General features: G+C 37.2%; 1 protein-coding gene across 1 annotated transcript; it reads left to right on the forward strand.

Annotated features, from left to right (window-relative positions):
• The first annotated feature begins 375 nt into the window (after positions 1-375).
• Positions 376-4,607, forward strand: LOC111785361 (probable carboxylesterase 18). The gene is made up of 2 exons (XM_023665774.1): positions 376-948; positions 4,047-4,607. Exons 1-2 carry the CDS (start codon positions 376-378, stop codon positions 4,464-4,466), a joined length of 993 nt encoding a protein of 330 aa, XP_023521542.1. The 3' UTR covers positions 4,467-4,607.
• The last annotated feature ends 17,160 nt before the right edge of the window (positions 4,608-21,767 follow it).

A 21,767-nucleotide genomic window follows, 5' to 3' on the forward strand; every position in this document is an offset into this window, starting at 1 on the left:
TGCCTTTTTGCTTGTACACATAACACCAATTTCAATCTTGCCTCAAACTCTCTTTCGAAATCTCTCTGTCCTTGTTTCCTAAAACTTTCTTCTTGAACTTGGGCCAGAGGCTCGAGTATACGTTGCTTGGTCGTAGGGGACGCAAAAACGAATTGGCTTAACTCACCCTCATAAAAGTTACTTGGGAGAGGTTTTCTCTGCCCCGTTTTCTAAAACTTTCTTTTTAAACCGGGGCCAGAAGCTCGAGTATACGTTGTCTGGCCATAGGCAACGCAAGAACGAATTGACTTAACTCACCCTTATAAAAGTCTACTAGAGAAAAGTTTCACACCCTTATAAAAACTACACATTTGGTTGTTAGTAGCCGTTCTCGCAATGGAAAACCCTCCAAAGCTTCCATTGAAGTTTCAAGTCCTTCTCCGTCTTCACTCGTTCGCCACCTCCATCGGTCGCCGCCCTAACATGACCGTCAACTGTTGCTTAACAAACCTCTTCGACCTCAAATTCTCTCCTTCTTCTAAACCCAACAACGGCGTTTCGACTCGCGACATCGTTTTCGACCCCGCTCGCAATCTCTGGTTTCGTCTCTTTGTTCCGTCTTCGGTTTCTGATGATGTTAGTCTACCAGTTGTTGTGTACTTTCATGGCGGCGGGTTTGTGTTTTTTTCTGCTAGTTCGATGTCGTACGATGATCTTGGTCGGAGACTTGCACGTGACCTCCGTGTTGTGGTTGTGTCGGTAAATTATCGTCTCTCTCCCGAGCACCGGTATCCACTTCCCTATGAAGATGGATTTGATGGTTTGAAATTTCTCGATGAAATGGGCTTTGATTCTGTCGTTTTTCCGGCGAAAGCTGATCTTGGTCGGTGTTTTCTCGCCGGAGATAGTGCCGGTGGCAACTTGGCCCACCACGTCGCCGTCAGAGCAGCTGGATATGACTTCAAGAAGGTTTGTGATGTTGGATGGAGTTTAATTTTTGTGTTTTTAATAGGTCCCATAGTTTAAATGCTTCAATATTTTCTATATAATTTAGTCAAACCTTACAATAAACTTCATTTTTTTTTAGGTATTTCCAATATTTACAGTTCTAGATTCAAAATCTCGGACTATAAGCATATAAGAGTTGGGTTAAATTGGATTGGAGAAATCTTTATAGGTTGACCCGAAATTTCAAGTTGATTAGGTTGGTGACACGAACAACTGGAATAGATTTCACAACTTAACCCAAACCAACCCTCTATCCGTAGGTATTTCTTATATTTACGGTTAGATATTCAAAATCTGGCACTAAAAATATACTTGAGTTGGGTTTGGTTGATTTAGATGGAAGAAATCTTTATGGGTCGACCCGAAATTTCAAGTTGGTTGGATTGGTGACCCGAACAACTGAAATTGTTCATAATCTAACTCAAACCAACCTTCTGTTTTTAAGTATTTCCTATAGTTACAGTTAGAGATTCAAAATCTCACACTAAAAGTATACCTGTGTTGGGTTGAATTAGATTGAAGAAATCTTTATGGGTCGACCCAAAATTTCAAGTTGATTGGGTTGGTGACTCGAACAACTGAAATCGTTCACAACCTAATTCAAACCAACCTTCTGTTTTAGGTATTTCCTATAGTTACAGTTAGAGATTCAAAATCTCGTACTAAAAGTATACTTGAGTTGGGTTGAATTAGATTGAAGAAATCTTTATGGGTCGACCTGAAGTTTCAAGTTGATTGGGTTGNATCGTTCACAACCTCACTCAAACCAACCTTTTGGTTTTAGGTATTTCCTATCTTTACAGTTAGAGATTCAAAATCTCGCACTAAAAGTATACATAAGTTGGGTTGAATTAGATTGAAGAAATCTTGATGGGACGACCCAAAATTTCAAGTTGATTGGGTTGGTGACACGAACAACTGAAATCGTTCACAACCTAACTCAAACAAACCTTCTGTTTTTCGGTATTTCCTATAGTTACAGTTAGAGATTCAAAATCTCGCACTAAAAGTATATCTAAGCTGGGTTGAATTAGATTGAAGAAATCTTTACGGGTCGACCCAAAATTTCAAGTTAATTGGGTTGGTGACCCGAACAACTGAAATCGTTCACAATCGTCAAACCAACCTTCTGTTTTTAAGTATTTCCTATAGTTACAGTTAGAGATTCAAAATCTCACACTAAAAGTATACCTGTGTTGGGTTGAATTAGATGGAAGAAATCTTTATGGGTCGACCCGAAATTTCAAGTTGATTGGGTTGGTGACTCGAACAACTGAAATCGTTCACAACCTAACTCAAACCAACATTCTGTTTTAGGTATTTCCTATAGTTACAGTTAGAGATTCAAAATCTCGTACTAAAAGTATACTTGAGTTGGGTTGAATTAGATTGAAGAAATCTTTATGGGTCGACCTCAAATTTCAAGTTGATTGGGTTGGTGACCTGAACAACTGAAAATCGTTCACAACCTCACTCAAACCAACCTTTTGGTTTTAGGTATTTCCTATCTTTACAGTTAGAGATTCAAAATCTCGCACTAAAAGTATACATAAGTAGGGTTGAATTAGATTGAAGAAATCTTGATGGGACGACCCAAAATTTCAAGTTGATTGGGTTGGTGACACGAACAACTGAAATCGTTCACAACCTAACTCAAACAAACCTTCTGTTTTTCGGTATTTCCTATAGTTACAGTTAGAGATTCAAAATCTCGCACTAAAAGTATATCTAAGCTGGGTTGAATTAGATTGAAGAAATCTTTACGGGTCGACCCAAAATTTCAAGTTAATTGGGTTGGTGACCCGAACAACTGAAATCGTTCACAATCGTCAAACCAACCTTCTGTTTTTAAGTATTTCCTATAGTTACAGTTAGAGATTCAAAATCTCGCACTAAAAGTATACTTGAGTTGGGTTGAATTAGATGGAAGAAATCTTTATGGGTCGACCAAAAATTTCAAGTTGATTGGGTTGGTGACCCGAACAACTGAAACCGTTCACAACCTAACTCAAACCAACCTTCTGTTTTTAGGTATTTCCTATAGTTACAGTTAGAGATTCAAAATCTCGTACTAAAAGTATACCTGAGTTGGGTTGGATTAGATTGAAGAAATCTTTATGGGTCGACCAAAAATTTCAAGTTGATCGGGTTGGTGACCCGAACAACTGAAATCGTTCACAACCTAACTCAAACCAACTGTTCTGTTTTTAGGTATTTCCTATCTTTACCGTTAGAGATTCAAAATCTCGCACTAAAAGTATACATGAGTTGGGTTGAATTGGATTGAAGAAATCTTTATGGATCAACTCAAAATTTCAAGTTGTCTAGTATCGAGCGAAAGGTGTAACGGTGACCCGAACAACTAAAATCGTTCACAACCTAACTCTAACTAACCTTCTGTTTCTAGGTATTTCCTATAGTTACATTAGAGATTCAAAATCTTGCACTAAATGTATACCTGAGTTGGGTTGAATTAAATGGAAGAAATCTTTATAGGTCGACCCGAAATTTCAAGTTGATTGGGTTGGTGATTCAAACAAGGTGACCCGAACAACTAAAATCGTTCCTAACCTAACTCAAACCAACTCTCGGTTTTGAGGTTGTTTGTTATTTTTTTTAATTATTTAAAAAAACCATATTTATCGGCCATACATATACATTAATAACTAAAATCTTATAAATCTCAAATATTAAACATTCATAAGTTAGGTGACCAACAATGTTTCAAATGTCAAATATTTTTAACCTTTATAATAATTTTAAAACTAGGGTAGAGTTGAGTTGGATTGTAACTCTATTTTTCAGGTTTGTCGGGTTGATCAAACCAAAAATATTTCAACACACAAACCGACCCAAATTTTCGATTTTTCAAAAATTCAACCTAACCCAAATCGAAAAAAATCTAACCCAACTCCATTTTTATGATTTGGGTTCGATAATTTGAGTTGATCAAGTAATTCGGGTCACATGAACATCTCTAGTCTGCACGCTCACCGATAGAACTCAAAATGTATGTTTTATTTGATACGACGATGACGAGCATGATGATATTATATTAGGTGAACATCAAAGGCTTAATAGCAATACAACCATTTTTTGGTGGAGAGGAGAGAACAAATTCAGAGGTCCAATTCAGCAAATCCCCAATGTTAAGCTTGGAACAAGCTGATTGGTACTGGAAAGCATTTTTGCCAGATGGGTCCAATAGAAACCACCCAGCTGCACACGTGTTCGGCCCCGGTGCCGGAGACCTTCCCGACGAGAAGTTTCCGATGACGCTGCTAATTGTGGGAGGACGAGACCAGTTACGAGATTGGGGGATGAAGTACTACGAGTGGCTTAAAGAGAGTGATAAAGAAGTGGATTTGGTTGAATATCCAAATGCCATCCATGGATTTTATGCTGTTCCTCAGCTCAAGGATTGTTCTTTGCTCATTAGAGATGTAAATGATTTCATCCAGAAATGTTTGTTAGTATAAATTGTGTTCGTGTTTAAGCATGAATTGACGAAAATATTGGCTTTGATTTGATTTCGAAGCTATGGTTTGTTCGATATGATAACGTGGAATGTTTGAAACTTCACTCAGATTTCAATTTTATAACATAATCGTTCTTGTTAAGATTAGATTTTCGAGGGTTTCTGAAGCATGGATCGTGACTTGAAAACACGGTAAAAACCTTTGCAAAATAAAAACAAGACATTTGAAATGGGAGTACATATGTATATTTAAATTATATAAAAGTAGAGTTTATACGAACACAGTTTAGACCCAGAATAAAAAGCGGACTCAAAAAATTTAAAATGAAGAAATATTGGAGATTGAGATGGTTTGTTTATGGTTCTGGCTCCAAAGTTCGTTCTAGCATCTTCATTCCTTTACCGCTCATATGTCCAAGTCTATTATGCCATAGACTTGAATTTGAAGCACTCTTAGCAACAGCAGTTATGTTCATACATCCTGCAGTGGTGTATAAGGTTCGAGATTTTGTGTCACGTGCTACCACCATAGCACCCTTCACAATCTTCCACGAACTCTTCCCAAACTTTGTTGCATAACTTGTGCTATACAAGTGACCAATAGAGATTAGATTCTTCTTGAGACTAGGAATATATCTGACATCTTTTAATGTCCACTGATTTCGTGCCAGAGTTTTTATGCAGACATCCCCTTTTCCTTCAATCTCCAAATCTTTGTTGTTGGCAAAATACACTTTCTCGAAACTTCCACAGCTCTTTATTTGGAGAGGAATGAAAAGATGCACCTGAATCCAAAATTCAAGATCCAATCGGACTATCCACGTTGAGGATTAGAGCTTCCCCAATGTCTTTCTGCTGAATGTATAGAATCATCGTCATCCTCTGATTTGTGCTTCTGCTTCCTCTTTGTACAATCTGTCTGAAAGTGACATTTTTCTCCACAACTCCAACACTTTACGTTTGGTTTGTTTGGAGATTTTCCTCGGTTTCTTAATTTTGATCGCCCATTGTTTGGGCCCTTTGATTTACTTCTTCCCCCTCGATCAACACTGAGAGTATTGCCTGATGAATCTCCGATTTCCCGTTAGCGAATACTTTCGCTAAGAACTACATCTTGAATTTCATCGAACTTCAGGTTATCAGATCCTCGTGAACTGCTGATCGCAGCAACAACAGTATCCCACGACTCGAGTAAAGGTGACATCAAAATCAATGCCTTAATTTCATCTTCGAAATTAATATCCACCAAACACAGTTGACTTGTAATCATATTGAATTCGTTTATATGACCAGCAACAGATCCACCTTCAGATATTTGTAAATTAAACAACCTTCGCATCAAATACACCTTGTTCATAGCCGACGGTTTCTCATACATATTTGACAGCGTCTTCAACAAATCTGACATTGTCTTCTCCTTGATAATATTGAACACCGCATTTTTTGACAGTGTCAACCGTATCAACCCTAAGGCTTGACAATCCGGCTTCACCCCAACAGGGGTTCGTGAAGACCTTTTTGGTACAAACAATCTTCAATCTACATCTTCCAGAAACTAAAATCGGATTCATCAAACTTTTCAATTCCAATATTTGAAATTTTCATCTTCACATATCATGGTGAATCTCGCCTCACTCTGATACGAGTTGTTAGGATCGCTCAATAACGCACACACTCGATCAAGATGAACACAAAGAACCGGAGAGAGAAAATTCAAGGAGGAATATTGTCTAAAGATTTTATTGATGACTTCAGGTATGTACAACAAGAGACAATACATGAATTGAAAAAAAAAAAAAAAACATTTTTGGAAACACGGACTAATGTGATATATATAGGGTTTCAATTTACTAAATATAAGTTTAAAAAGATTTAAACCTACCAAGTATAATCTAACAAATATATGTGTATCAAAACTTTACCAAATATCTACTATATATCTCTATCATATCTTTACGAAATATCTTTCAAATATATCTCTACCAAATCTAGGCATCATGCTCCATATCCCAACACTTTGGCCCCAAGTACTTCATATACATTGTAGATGGTACATTCAAGGAAGAGGATGTAAGTGATTGGATACCTTAGCATGTGATGTAGCTCGAGTTATAGACCTTCAAAGTCGATGGAAACTCTATATCCTCATCGAAGTAAACCCACTGGAATTTCTTATTGGTTAGAACGATTGAGACACTTTCAAGCTACGATTTCTTCACGAAACTTCTTCATATTTCCCTCAAGTTTAAGAAATTATTTTGAGTAGCTCGATCCCGACCCTTCAAACCAAGACATTTTAGTTCCCTAAAACTAAAGGAATCATCCATTTGAAATGAAAGGGACTATAGAAAGGAAATTGAAACTTACCCCAAATTCTACTCTAAACTGAAATCTCGAATGCATGCGTCTCCCGAGCTTATTAGTCTTCATGATCATTATAAGAATTACTCTTTGATAGTGTAGAAAAATGAATGGGATAGGTTGGACACGATGAATTGTGTGTAACATCATATTTCAAATTCAAGCTTAATTGGAGAAAGGGACTACGACCACTTTCAACCTTAGACTTGTTCACAAAATTTATGGGCAACTTTTTTTGGAATGTGTAGGGATTGATTTGAGGAAAAATCGTAGATTGTAGCTCACTAATAATGTTTGATTAATCCACCACACAGGTGTGGTGTGAAAGTTATCTTATTTATAATCAAATAAATTACAATGATATGGAAATAGTAATAAATGGAAATAACAATAAATGGAAAGATACCTACGGTAACAAGGCAAATATTAGATATTTATAATAAAATATCAAATATGATATATATGGTAAACTATAATTTATTACTAAATATCCTTAACACTCACGAATTTGGAGAAACTTAGTGGCAAGAGACCCAAAAATTAATCTCCCATTACTCGTGATTTAAGAGCTCTCAAAGCTTGATTCTTGTCCCAAATCGTTCAATCAAGTCTCCTATTTATAATGGTGGTTGTCACCATGTTGGATGTGACCCATCACAAAACTTGCTCCATTCATCCACCTATCGACTTCCAAATTAAATTCCGACCATTGGATCTAAAGTCTCTCGTGTCTATTGATGGTGGTTTAAATTTGGGATGGCGTTGATGGTTGGATCTCCATTAATATGAGATATAAGTTAATGAGTCTATCTCTAAAAAATTCGGAGAAAATGAGTGGCATTTTTGTAAATATTATGAAAGTTAGAGGCATTTTGGTAATGGTCCATTTCCGAATATTGTAATTTTTTTTTTTCGTGAAAGATTCAAAAAATTTCTTAAAATTTCTTACTCCTACTTGGTCCTTATTTGACCCTTTTTTTCCTTAAAATTTCCTTTTTTCAATTACTTCATGTATAATTGATCTCAATTCCCTCTATTATTCTTTGTTTAAATAAGATTCTCTGCCTCGTATATAGATGGGCTTTCGTGAATCCCTAACTTCGTGGGTTAAATAGACATCTCTAGTTATGAATGTTAGATTGAATGGCACGATGACCTATATGGGTCACGACCTCATGTATTTATAGATGCGTATAATGAAGATTACATTCCAAATCTATAATTTGATAACAAACCATAAAATCATAGATTTGGTAACAAACCCTTCAAATCATAGATTTGGTAACAACTAGTAAATCTTAGATTATTTTAGTATATACAGTTATGATCTATTTTAGGTTTAACAATGAACTCCTATCTGTGAGAGCTTGTCCTTTGATGATTTGCATGAACGAGAATGACTTTGGTATCCAATTCAATAGGAGTGTACCATTTTGGAAACTTGACCAAATAAGGAGCTAAGAACGTAATTTTAAGAGATGAAATTCACTCACTCCCATATAGAAGTAAGTAGATGAGTAGAAAACATTCTCAAATACTTATAAATAGAACGCCTCACTCAAAATTCTCAAAAAATTTCGAACCGTATTTAGAAAGATTTTACGAAAGAATAAAATATTTAATGAGCGTTTGTAGCCCATATTCATTATTAATATGATGTGACATGTTAGCAAGATTAGTTTTAAAAATGTCATTATATAGTAGGGGATGGGAAGCCCAAGTCTCTATCATAGACCACATTAAAAAAGAAAATAGGCTAAAAATAATTCATTGGTTCCTTTAATGACAAATAGGCTTACGTTTAGGGTGGCTGCCCGCATTGTGCTTTTATTTCGAATTAAAAATTTCCCCACCTAATCTATTTCTCATTTTGAATTGGATTTGTTGGCTGCTATGGGGCCTTTCTTTGGGGTGGTAGAGTCGGGATCATTGTCAACATATTCTATAGCAAAAAAAATGATCGGGTCTCGGGATGATTGTCAACATATTCTATAGCAAAAAAAAATGATCGGGTCTCTCGAACAATGTGATATCTCACACTGGATAAATCTTGCCTTCCACCTTTAGTTGCTGCTGGCAGCTCTTAGCTACACAATCATTGACTTTAGGGGTTATCGATGTCCTTGAGTCCAATGAAGATAAAGAGGATGGCCCGGCTTGTTTAGCATTTTATAGGAGTGGATAACAACGGGAAAAAGAATGAAGTATTAGCGTGAGAGATCAAACAAGAAAATGACACTAAACAAAACAAAAACTGAAAGGCATAGTGTAGTTAAGGGGGACTCATCCTGAGTATTTATTATTATACCCAACGCAAGCATCATTAAGGTCATAATATCTTTCTCCGGCAAAAGTCGAATAACAGAAGTATGAAAAAAAGGGGGACCCATGTGAAGCAGACCAGCAACTAGGTACAAAGCTATCAACAAGCGGTTGGGCAATTATTCACCATTGGATCTCATCCATTATCGGGGTGTGTTTGTGGAGGGCCGAGGAGGGGGGACTGTTAGGAATCGCGACTCTCAACCATGGTATGATATTGTCCGCTTTGAACATTCATGGCTTTGTTTTGGGCTTTCCCCAAAGGTCTCATACTAATAAAGATGTAGTCCTTTACTTATAAACCCATGATCATTCTCTAAATTAGCCCATGTGGGACTCACTCCCAACAATCCTCAACAATCCTCCCCTCGAACAAAGTGCACTACTATGGAGTCCTCGAACAACCTCCTCTTAATTGAGGCTTGTTCCTTTCTCTGGAGCCCTCGAACAAAGTACACCCTTTGTTCGACACTTTTGTCACTTTTGAATACAGCTTCGAGGCTCGCAATTCTTTGTTTGATATTTGAGGATTCTATTTTCATGGCTAAATTTAGGACATGGCTTTGATACCATGGTTGGAATCACGACTCTTCACAATGGTATGATATTGTCCACTTTGAGATAAGCTCTCATGACTTTGTTTTGGGCTTCCCCAAAATACCTCGTACCAATGAAGATGTATTCCTTTAGGCAGTGGTTAATATATTTATAGGTCGTGGTTAACATAAGATAAAAATAAAATACTAATAGAAACCAGAATATCATGGCAAGAATTTAGCATAAGATCATATCTACGATACCAGTGATCTGATATTCAGGAACTAAAACATAAAAATAGCAACTACATCTTTTTCAACACGGGTGAACCTTGCTTGCTCCTAAACCAGACTGAACAAGGTAAGTAAAGCGGCTTGGTGAGAAGAAATAGGACTTTGTATATCATTTTATTTTATCTTATTGATTTTCTTATGAGACAATTGTTTAATTTGGGCATGTGGAGGTCCGTGATTCCTAACATGATATGAGAGTCATGCTCTTAATTTAGTCATGTCAATAGAATTCTCAAATGTCAAACAAAAAAAATCGAACCTCGAAGGTATAGTCAAAAGTGACTAAAGTGTTAGAACAATGGGTGTACTTTGTTCAAGGTTTCTAGAGAAGAAGTCAAGCCTCGATCAAGGGGAGCTGTTCGAGGGCACCATAAACCTCAAGGGAGGTTCTGTGATATACTTTGTTCGAGGAGAGAATTGTTGGAAAGAGTCCCACATCGGCTAATTATGGAGATGATCATGGGTTTATACGTAAATAATATGGTTTCTACCGACATTGAAGTGTGTCTAAATCATTTAAGTTTATTTTTTAGAATCGCTCTTATTCAAATATGGTTCCGATTCGTTCCTAGGTCACAATTTTAGTCTAATATAGATTTAAAATAAGTGAGTGTCTCATTTGGCTATTTTTTAAAAGAAAAAGTTATTTGTTTACTTTTCAAAGTTGTACATGGGAGACTTACGTTCATCTTAAAAAATAGTAAACGTGGTTTGAGTATATACAAATACTCAGTAAGTAGCCACACTATTAGGGTCGACAAATGTAATCACATGCTTTCATGGTTCATGGTGAGACCTAACTTGTTTTTTGGACTCTACTTTTTTTTTCCTTGTATGGTTGAGTGCACAATACTTCCCTACATGTGGTTCCCGCACATGTACATGAACTCATTTGGCGGGCTCGTGTGCGTACCCGTAGGCTTGATTACGGGCTAGCGCATGCTCACATTGCAAAAACCCACCAATAGAAAGATATGAGCATGTATCATATAATGGTGTATGTGTCCGATACAAAACATACTGGGGAAGTGTACTGTGTTTGTGACATACAACATGCATGAGATTTTGTAATTTCAAATCATGATACATCTTTACGATGCACTTTATACTTTCATTTTTTTCTTGTCATAACTCTCATATGAGACATGTATACGTGTAAATGGCTCATCGACGTCTCACTAGGCACAACATGAATATGATATTGGTCAAAACGGTTAGGTCATGGAGTCTGCTCTCTTATTTATAGATTGATCAATGGTTATATTTGGTAAAGCTATATATGGTAAATAGCTATATATAGTAGATGGTTAAATCTGGTAAAGCTATATATAGTAAACAAAAATGTAATTTTCTGTTCTCTGTCTTCTCTGTACATACTTGAAGTCATCAATACAAATTCTTTTAGCCAGAGTTCTCCTTGCATTTTCTCTGTCCTGTTCTTTATGTTCATCTAGATCGAGTGTGTGCGTTGTTGTGCAATCCTTATACATGCATCATATAACATTTAAAACATACCATAATCATAAAATATCATAACATCAGGAAATGACACGTAGATGAGTCACAGGGTACATGTCACTCATACAATCAAGTCATCCAATCAAGCTCAAAGAAATTCTAATAGTAAATCCACTTATTTGGTTGGCCTAAACCGAAATCATTAAATATTCTCAGTGCTAGCCTCATTCCGCTCCTCCAAGTCCAACTCCACCTATAGAGTCCCATGACATCATATTTAGATCTTCGTCTATTTGTGAGGGCTCATAATTTGCCACATGTGTTGGGTTGGTCAAATTCTTATTAGGCATTGTCACAATGCTATGTTATGCATAGTAGAGAACAATAGCTGCAGTGCTAGTCGATATGTCATCGATCCAATTCAACCTAGAATCTTGAAGGGCCTAATGAAGCGTGGATACAATTTGCCTTTTCATCCAAGCCTTAGGACGCCGTTCATCAAAGTTGTCTTCATAACTTGTCATCTATTTCAAACTTCAGGTTATATGCATTATCAGTGTAATTTTTTTGTTTTCTATGGGTTGTACACATCTCAACCCTTTGTATGACCTAATTTGTAGTCTGGACTAACTCTGGTCCCAACAACTCGTGTTTGCCTGTATTCCACATAAGGCTTTGAACAACATCACACTAATGGTTGTAAGTAATTTCCATAAGGTGCAACTTAAATCCAAATTGTTGGATGAAAATTGAGACCTTGCTACTATTCCTACTTACATCACATAATCTTGCCCCTTTTCTATGGAATAGAGAATTTCACATGCAGTAACATGTGTAACTTTGTGAGTGAACCGAACTACCATTGCTCAAATGACGATGCAAACTTTTGCTATCTTAGGTAGGATGTTGAACCTCTTGGTACCATTTGGATTTAATAAAGAGTGGTTTGCACATATCCTTTAACAACTGCCTAACCTGAATCAGGGGTGTACACTCAATCCGCCAACCCGAGAACCCAACTTGAATTATAAGGGTTGGGTCGAGTTTAAAAGGACTTTGGGTTTGGGTTGGGTTCATTTTTTAGAACCCGATCCGATTCGGGATGAGTTCGGGTTCAAAATTCAAATTATTGAGACAACCTGACCCAACCCAGAAACCTTAAAAAAAAGGCCCAAGCCCACGTAGTAGAAGCCCACGCAACCCGCCCATGAGTCATTTTGTCAGACCCTACCATGTGGTGCACATGCACTCTCAGGGTGCAGACTTTCTCTCCTCAAGATTGAATTGATAATTGTATGATGATCATCTATATCATTTTCTCTCTGCAGCGTTCGTCTTCTCCGTTGACGTCGTTCTCATCTTATAGTGGACGTTGACATCGCTCGCCAGTCACCTCTTTATTTCTCCGTCAGACTCTCTTCTCAGCTCCCATTTCTCCACTTGATCTCATCGGCGTCGTCGCCGACTCTCTCTCTACTCGAATTTCCGTTCTATTTTTGTTGAACTTCTATGCTCTTTGTTTCTCGACGGACTTTTCTGCTCTGTGTTTCTCGTCGGACTTCTATGCTTTGTGTTTCTCATCAGATTCTCCACTCGGCGGTAGGTTGTTTCTCCACTTCTTATCTCTTCTCAATTTGGAACAACCCGAAAATAGAGGGTTGGGTTGGATTGTGAAAATTTTTTGGTTAGTTAAAAAAAATTCCTCAACCCAACCGAATCCAACCGAGACCTGGACCATGTACCCCTACCTCTCACCTTCGAGAACGTAGACAATCCAGGATTCACTCGCTGTGCATCCATATTCTAGTGCAAGTCCCAAGTTATTTTACGTTAGTACTCTAGCAAGTCATTTCTCTATAATCATTAAACTTCACTAACTTTTATATGTCATCTAGCACATCTTAACACTAGGGGAAAGGCCAAGCAATTTCTTAACTTCAGAGAGCTCTTTTCGTAATTTCTGCTACAAATGCGAGTTATACTCCAATGATTTGATTGAGTCAAACTCAAAACCTTTGAACGAAAGTCATAAACTCTTTTTTGTGGTATCCAAGAAAATAGAAAGTGGTCGGATTCTAGTGATACCGTTCATGCTACCAGTGGCCTCATAAGCTCTTTTTGATTTTCTTGGGTGACAGTGAATTTACTAGGTTTTTAGGATGTTTAGGCGGTTTAAATCTCAAACTCATGTTTTAAGGACACTCGGGACTACATCTTCAGGGCTAATTAATTTATGAAAGCATTATAGTCTCGACCACTAGTCGCCACCCACAATCCTAGGGTGTTTGATCTATGAAAAACGCTCTAACTCATATCAATGGGAATCAATCTAGCTCTACCTCCCTATTCTTGATATAGTACATTCATGCATGCTTATTAGAGAGATAATCATATCAATCACTTAATGCACGAAAAATATTATCTAAACAATCATGCAAGCTCAATTGAGGAACATCATTGATCAATTGCTAAGAGCACAAATCACAATATTCTAGTAAGATTTCAAGACCCTAATTGTTTTTTTTTTTTTTTTCGGGACCTACTAGTGAGATTTCATGAAGTTTAAAGCTCCCAACACGCAGAAAAGCTAGCTCGAGAAGGCAAGTGTCATCCATGTAAGTAACTACACGGACTTTAGGCAAGTAATACTTGTAGGGATCGTTAGGACGTGTTAGTATGTGAGCATTCCTTACCTTAGGTGGTTAGAAAATGCATGCTAAGGACTTCAAAAGGGTGTTTTTGGATAAGTATGTACGATAGGTATGTTATGGTAAAGTTACCATTATGTCCTAAGTTGAGATTTCTGAGAACCATGCTATTTTATGTTTTACATGAGGCCTGAAAGGGAATATGTATGGCTAGAAAACGTTGGAATATGCACTATGTGAGTGTTGTATGCATGATGTAAGAAATTACAAAAATGCCCTTATGATGATATTTATGAAGAATGATTTTTTATATGCTTTTCGTTGTTTTCTTGTATGTGTGCATGATACAGTATATGCTAGCTCTAGGTGTTTGACTGTGTGTTTTCTTCGTAGAGCGTGTTTATCTTCACAAAGCTTGGGCGTTACAGTTAGGTTTGTTAGGGGATGACCTAGGTCTTGATGCCTACAGTAGACTGAGCGCCTTTTGATCATTAGTGACTGTCGGAAGGTCTAGACTATAGCTCTTTTAGACTAAGAAAGACTCGAGGAGTTAGAATAGAGAAATGTGGAGTCAAAAGTTCGGGTTAATCCATCTAGTCGCCAAGGGAATCCAATAGACCTCCTTGGTTCCCAGATATGACTAAGGTGGATTTTGAATGGTAGATTACGTGCTTAGTTGATTGATAGGAATAACTACCTAGTACAGCATGCATGACAAAGCACAATTAAGATTAGGGCGCTACAACTAGTGCAGTTAACATGTTGCCTAGGTCAGTACATTTCAAGTAGACCTTGCACCTCACGATTGTGAGCCATCAGAGGTTTAGACCTGTGTCACCTAGAGATTATTTTGACTCGAGGAGCTAACCTCGAACGTCCTGGAAACAAGAGAAGGGATTTAAACTGCCTAGGCTCCCTTAAGAATGAAGTAACCCTCCATGGCATCCAGAAATGACAAAAGTAGTCTCCTGGGCTAACAACAGTCGGTATTGTGTTTCCTTTCCACTCTTGTACGATACCGTTGAGTTAGATGTGAGGCTGATTAGGGATGTGTAGCTCAATGGTTTGATGGATTACCCTGTACGATCGATCCATCCTGTTGTAGGGTGTTGATCATATTGGATAGGTTCATAAACTAACCTCCCGTGGATGATGAGCAAGCTAGTATTTGCCATGTTGTCCCTACCCGGTACGGAGTCTATGTTGATAGGGCCTCATCTTCATATATCGGTTACCGCTGCAAGCTAAGCTAGCTAGTCAAGACTGTGCACAACAAGAGTAATACACCTAGAACCTAGAGTAAAGCCCGTGATCACCTGATAAGTCATGGATGCGATGAGTAAATCGTTTGCATAATAATAATTGGATTAAATTTGTATTATTTTGAACATCATCTTATAATTGTATTAAAATTTGTATTTAATTTCTGTGTTGTTGACTTCTTTTCTGTTTTAAATTTTATGAGATTTCTATCTTTTATTTTATTTTATTTTTATTTGTTTTAGCTTTCGTCTTTTAGTCTCGATTCTATATTTAAAACTTTGCAGTCATGTCGGGCTATTTGTGACGATTTCTCAAGCTTCGATCTATTTTACTTTTTTTATTTTTTAGGTTATCGGGCTGGGTCAGATTGACCCAATCATTTGCATATTGAATCTGTACCCAACCCGATTTGAATAGAGTTAAAAAAACCCAACCCAACCCAGTGTATATCAAATCCAAACATCCAAGAACCCAACCCGATTTGAATAGAGTTAAAAAAACCCAACCCAACCCAGTGTATATCAAATCCAAACATCCAAGAACCCAACCCGACCCTTATTATTCAGGTTGGGTCGGGTTGGGTTCTTGGATTTTCGGATTTGATATACATTCCTACATGTGAGAGCCTCTTGGAAGAAAATTCGTAAGGATTTAAGAAAGAGAGTTTCAAAAAAACCTTAAATGGGAGAAAGTATCAACCTATAGATTATAAGCGCTAGCCATACAAATTTAATTAATTAAACTCTTTAATTAAATTTTCATTCATTAACTATATGTCAGACTTAGAGTTGCACTCTTATGCTAGGTAGGACAAGTTATGTCTATTGATATAATCATTACAAACAAGTCAATCCTTCACGAATTGTTCATAATTATAGTTGGTCACGAGTTTATTTTACTTCTGTAATTATATTTTTCACCTTAAGTATATTGATTCTCTAATGAACAATTTGTTTATGATCCAATCATAAACGAAGTACCTCTTGGGCCAATGAGAGGGTGAGACCCATTGTTCAAGTCTCGAAATAAACACATAAGATAATAACTTATCTACTTTTCTCATGTGGAAACGAGTGATATTCATTTCGTGATATGTTCCCAACTCCCTATTTGGTCAAGTCCCAAAATGGTAGACATATTGAATCGAGTACAAGAATCATTCTCATCCATACAAGTCAAAGGACAAGTCTTCACAAGCAGAAGTTCATAACTCACTCGCGATTAAGATCAAGTCGCATATGATTATCATGTGAAATAATAATCTTCTCAGTTAATGAATTTATAAATAGAGATTAAATATTTGTAAGTAAAAACTCATGTATAGGATACTCTACTCGTCTCCACATTGATAACTTTGTACTACGTGCTTAGTTAAAAGAAGTTAAAAATTTATATTTTATGCGAAATTAAGACACCAAATTTAATTGAAATTTAATCCCTTAAAAGGAGTTATATTTCATGGGAAAGTACTCGCACTCATTAATCCCACATTGGAAAAATTAGTATTAAGCACCTTGTTTATAATTAGCATTGAAATCCTTCACATTTGCCGAGCTTGTTAGTGTGAGCTTGTGACCCAAACGGGGCAATGAGATGGTTGAAGATTGGGGCTGTCCATTGAGTAAGGTCCTCTAAGATAAATTCTAGCCTGCCCATTCCAAGGAGGGAGTTGGCTTTGGGGTTTGGGCGAACTCCGAACTCCTTTAGTTCACCCCACTAGAGTTTGGGGGACACTGCGTGAGGCTGGTTTCACAGAACAACGTCACCTCCCGCTTCCTTTGGTAGAAGGATTACAGGCTGGTTCTAGAGTGGCCCAACAAGGCTCAATGGATGGCTCTCTCATCTCATCGACCATTTTTTTATAACATTAGTTGACCTATCTTTTTGTAATTGTTCTTTGGACTTAACATTTCTTTCTAGGTAAGGTTGGATGCATAGTACTTCTCTATACATGGTTCACGCACATGTATAAGAACCTACTAGGTGGGCTCGTATACGTACCTCCTAAGCCTGACTACGGGCTAGTGCACACTTATGTTACTAGAAACTAATATAAAGAAAGGAATATGTATAATATCAATGTGTATGCCTCTATACAAAACATAGTGGAAAAGTATTATATGCTCGTGAGACACAACATACATAAAAGTATCAACTATGAAATTATGGCGATTCGGGAAGTCTTAGAGGGTGGTGAATCCTTCCTCTATAAATTATGAAGTATGGTGGGCGTTCGATTGGAGCAAGAAACAAGCAAAATTGAGACTTCAATCGCGAGTAACAAGCCTTTCGTCAGAGTTCTTCCAAATTTGGATGAAGGAGTTGAGGGTTACGTCGTCCAAGATCAAGTCGCCAAATAGAATCGAGTTATGCGTTTTTGGGTACACTACAGAACATTAAAAGAATTTGTCCTTCCACAGTAAACTATTAAGCGTGAGAAATTGTTGCTTGAATGTTTCCCAATCGACCTGATCAATAATGAGTTTTCGTAAACTCAAACCATACGTTAAGGACTAAATGACACAAAGACAATTATAAGAATAAGTAGAAGAATGAAAACCTACGAAAGGCCCTTTAAGAAACTTAGACGGACATAACTAAGGAACAGTGCCCAAGGCAAGGTAAGATTAGTGAACTTCGAGGACGAAAATTTTAAAATAGGGGAGAATTTGTAAGACTCCACCGTTAAGATACCCGAACAAAGATAAGATGTCTAAGAAATGTTTACAAAATGAACAAAAACGTTAAGAAATGTTTACAAAAAGTTTGTATTTGTCTCAATAAAATACTTTAAAGTGTCAAATTACCAAAATATCCCTAAAGTTAAGTTATTTTAAAAAAAAAAAAAAAAAAAAAAAACGTCTTCTAAATGGAATTTTTTTTTTTTGAAAATTCTCCGTCTCCAATCCCTTTGAAATTTTTATTTAATATGTTTCAACAAGGCTTGATCTTATGTTCGAATCATAGTAAGAAGATCATGTGGAATGTAGAAGAACTTCTACATTATTGAAATACTTCAAGTAGTCTTGCAAATTCTTAATAAAATCGAAACGGTTCAGAATGCTTCCGCTAAATGGATGAAGAGTTTATTACCTCCATAAATGACTTAGATTATAAGTAGGGTCTATCTATAAGGATAGGCTTACCCAATATTTCAACGTGTTTGAATCATATTTAGAATCTAAGACACATTTTGGATATAAGGCAAGACTTATAGGAAATGATGAAACTACCCTTAGAGACCGAAACTTATTATAACCTTTATAATGTTATGTACGACTTATGCATGTTATTATGGGGAAAATGTGACGGATTTGCGCACTATGGGATTCGAACCGTGCCTTCTAGTTGAGGCGACCATTCACCACGCGACACGCGGCAGCTTTTAGGTGCAATTCGCTCTCCCCCACAAGTGCGTGACAATTGCGTGTGGAATGTTCTCTTCATACGTGCAAGGTCATTTTTGGACCGTTCACCATCTCGATTTTGATGTTGACCCTAATTTTGCTTCATTTAGGACCTACTAATGAGATTTCAAAAAGTTTGGAGCTTCTAACACGCAAAAAAGTTAGTTGAGGAAGGCATGCGTCATTTATATAAGTAACTCCATGAACTTTAGGAAAGGAATACTTGTAGGCATCGCTAGGACGTGTTAGATGTGAGAATTTCTTACCTTAGGTGGTTAGAAAATGCTTTTTAAGGACTTTGGAAGGGTGTTTTTGGATGAGTATATACTGCAAGTATGTTATGGTAAAGTTACCGTATATGCTAGCTCCAAGTGTTTGACTATGTGTTTTCCATATAGAGCGTGTTTATCTGCACAGAACTACGGTGTTATAGTTAGGTTTGCTAGAGGATGATCTAGGTTAGGATGCCATTAGTAGATTGAGCGCCTTATGATCGTGAGCTTCTGTCAAAGGGTCTAGACCCTAGCTCTTTTAGACTAAGAAAGACTCGAGGAGTCAAAATATAAAAGTGTGGAGTCGAAAGTCCAAGTTAATCCACATAGTCGCCCAAGGAATCCAATAGACCTTTTTTGGTTCCAAGATATGACTAAGGTAAAGTTTGAATTGTTGATTACGTGCTTAGTTGATCGATAGGAATAACTACCTAGAAAAGCATGCACGACCGGGCACAGTTAAATTATGGTGCTACAAGTAGTGCAGTTTACATGTTGACCCAGGTCAGTACGTTTCAAGTAAACCTTGCACCTCACGATTGTGAACCATTAGAGGTTTAGACTTGTGTGCACCTAGAGATTGCTTTGACTCGAGGAGCTAACCCCGAATGTCATGGAAACGAGAAATGAGATTTAAACTGCCTAGGTCTCCCTAAGAATGAAGTAACCCTCCACGACATCCAGAAATGACAAAGGTAGTCTCCTAGGTTGACACCAGCCAGTATAGTGTCTGAGTACGCCCACTTTCCTTTCCACTCTGATACGGTACCGTTGAGCTAGGCGTGAGGCTGGTTAGGGATGTGAGACTCGGTGGTTTGATGCTTTACCCTGTACGATTGATCTATTCTACTGTAGGGCATTGATCATGTGGGATAGGTTTGCATACTAAACTTCCAAGGATGACGAGCAGACTAGCACTCGTCATGTTGTCCCTGCCTGGTACGGAGTCTATGCCGGTAGGGCTTCATCTTCAGATACCAGTTACGGCTTCGTAGACTAAGGTAGCTAGCCACAACTGTGCACGACAAGAGCAATACACTTATAGCCTAGAGTAAAGCCCGTGGTCACCTGCTAAGTCATAAATACGATGAGTAAAGCCCGTATTTTCTTTTATGATTCTATTCCCGATTTGTAATATTTTGAACAACACCATGTTATAATTGGATTAAATTTTATATTTAATTGTGGTGTCGTTACTTTTTTCTATTTAGATTTAGTGTTTAATTTGTTTTTATTTATTAGATAGGACCTTGAAGTAGTCAATCAATATTTAAATACTTACTAAATACTTCATTCTTATCTAACTTTTAAAATGTCACAAAAATCATAAAAAAAAAAAAAAAAAAAAAAAAAAAAAAAAAAAAAAAAAAAAAAAAAAAAAAAAAAANAAAAAAAAAAAAAAAAAAACATGGTGTTGATGATGGTCAATGAAAACTAGAAAAGTTCCCACACTTGTTAATCCCACATTGGAAAAATTAGTATTAACCACCTTGTTTATAAGTAACATTCAAATCCTTCACATTTGCCGAGCTTGTTAGTGTGAGCTTGTGACCCAAACGGGGGCAATGAGATTGTTGAAGATTGGGGCTGTCCATTGAGTAAGGTCATCCAAAGTTTGGCCTGCCCATTCCTGGGAGGAGGGAGTTGAGCTTTGGGGTTTGGGCTGGTTTCACAGAACAATGTCACCTCCCCCTTCCTTCGGTAGGGTTTGGGGGCGAAGGCCTTTAGTTCATCCCCACTAGAGTTGGGGGATTTGGATGACCTCCAGTTTCGTACTCAACATCATAAAAGGAAGGCCATGTTAAGTCATCATACATCCTTCATCATAAAATTATCAAGTATCATCATCATCATGTTAAGTCATCTCATATCATCATATAATATAAAACATAAATGACGCCATTGGGTACGCGTCGCGTCGTCATACATAAGGAAAGTCTTTCGACTGAGCCGATAGTAAGGCCAATTTTAATTGATTCTTACTGTGATCTTAACGTTTCTTCGAACTCATATAACTTAATGTTACTATTAGTTAATTTTTTTCTTTTTGTTATTACATGCAAAGACCGTGCTCAAAGTCAAGCCAATCAAGGAAGTTTCTCCTACAACACTAGTATACCTGTGTGGTTTATTGATACGGGGTAGAATTAGACTTCAAGGAGCAAGAACAGGCTAGCACTAAGTATAACTTAGTAACGTCGACCTAGGGCAATCATGCATGTGGCTTTACTGTTGGCTTGGTTGAAAAAATTGTATGATGTATGATGATGCATGCCTCGTGGCCCTTACACATGCCATGATTTTGATTGTTATGCTATGTTATGTTATACTATACTGTGTTGTGCCATGTCGTGTTATAAGATATGCTATAATGTGATTATGCCATGTTGTATAACCATGTTTATGATATTGATAATCCATGACGTATAAACCTCCATACGCCGTATCATGTAAGCCATGTTAAGTATGAAAGATTTGATAAGAACGAAAGTTTGACTTGCATTGTATGCCATAATTTTAAGTTATGAGGGACTTTATGCATTAGAATACTTCCCTGTTATGATTAGTTCCGACGCATACCTTACTATATTTATGTTCGTTATGATATTAAGTGGGTCATTTTCCTCCATGATGTTTGGTAGCGTGAGTGTGCGCTAGTCCGACGAGCCAAACCCAGGTTACGTATACAAGCCGACCTGGTGGGTACATGTGCACATGTGTAGACTGTTTGTAGGGAAGTA

Source organism: Cucurbita pepo, unplaced genomic scaffold (assembly GCF_002806865.2).
Source record: "Cucurbita pepo subsp. pepo cultivar mu-cu-16 unplaced genomic scaffold, ASM280686v2 Cp4.1_scaffold000463, whole genome shotgun sequence".
NCBI lineage: Eukaryota > Viridiplantae > Streptophyta > Magnoliopsida > Cucurbitales > Cucurbitaceae > Cucurbita > Cucurbita pepo.

Coding starts and splice junctions, on each gene's coding strand:
- LOC111785361 (XM_023665774.1), top strand. CDS start 376: ATGGAAAACCCTCCAAAGCTTCCATTGAAGTTTCAAGTCCTTCTCCGT. Junction 949..4,046: donor CTGGATATGACTTCAAGAAG/GTTTGTGATGTT, acceptor ATATTATATTAG/GTGAACATCAAAGGCTTAAT.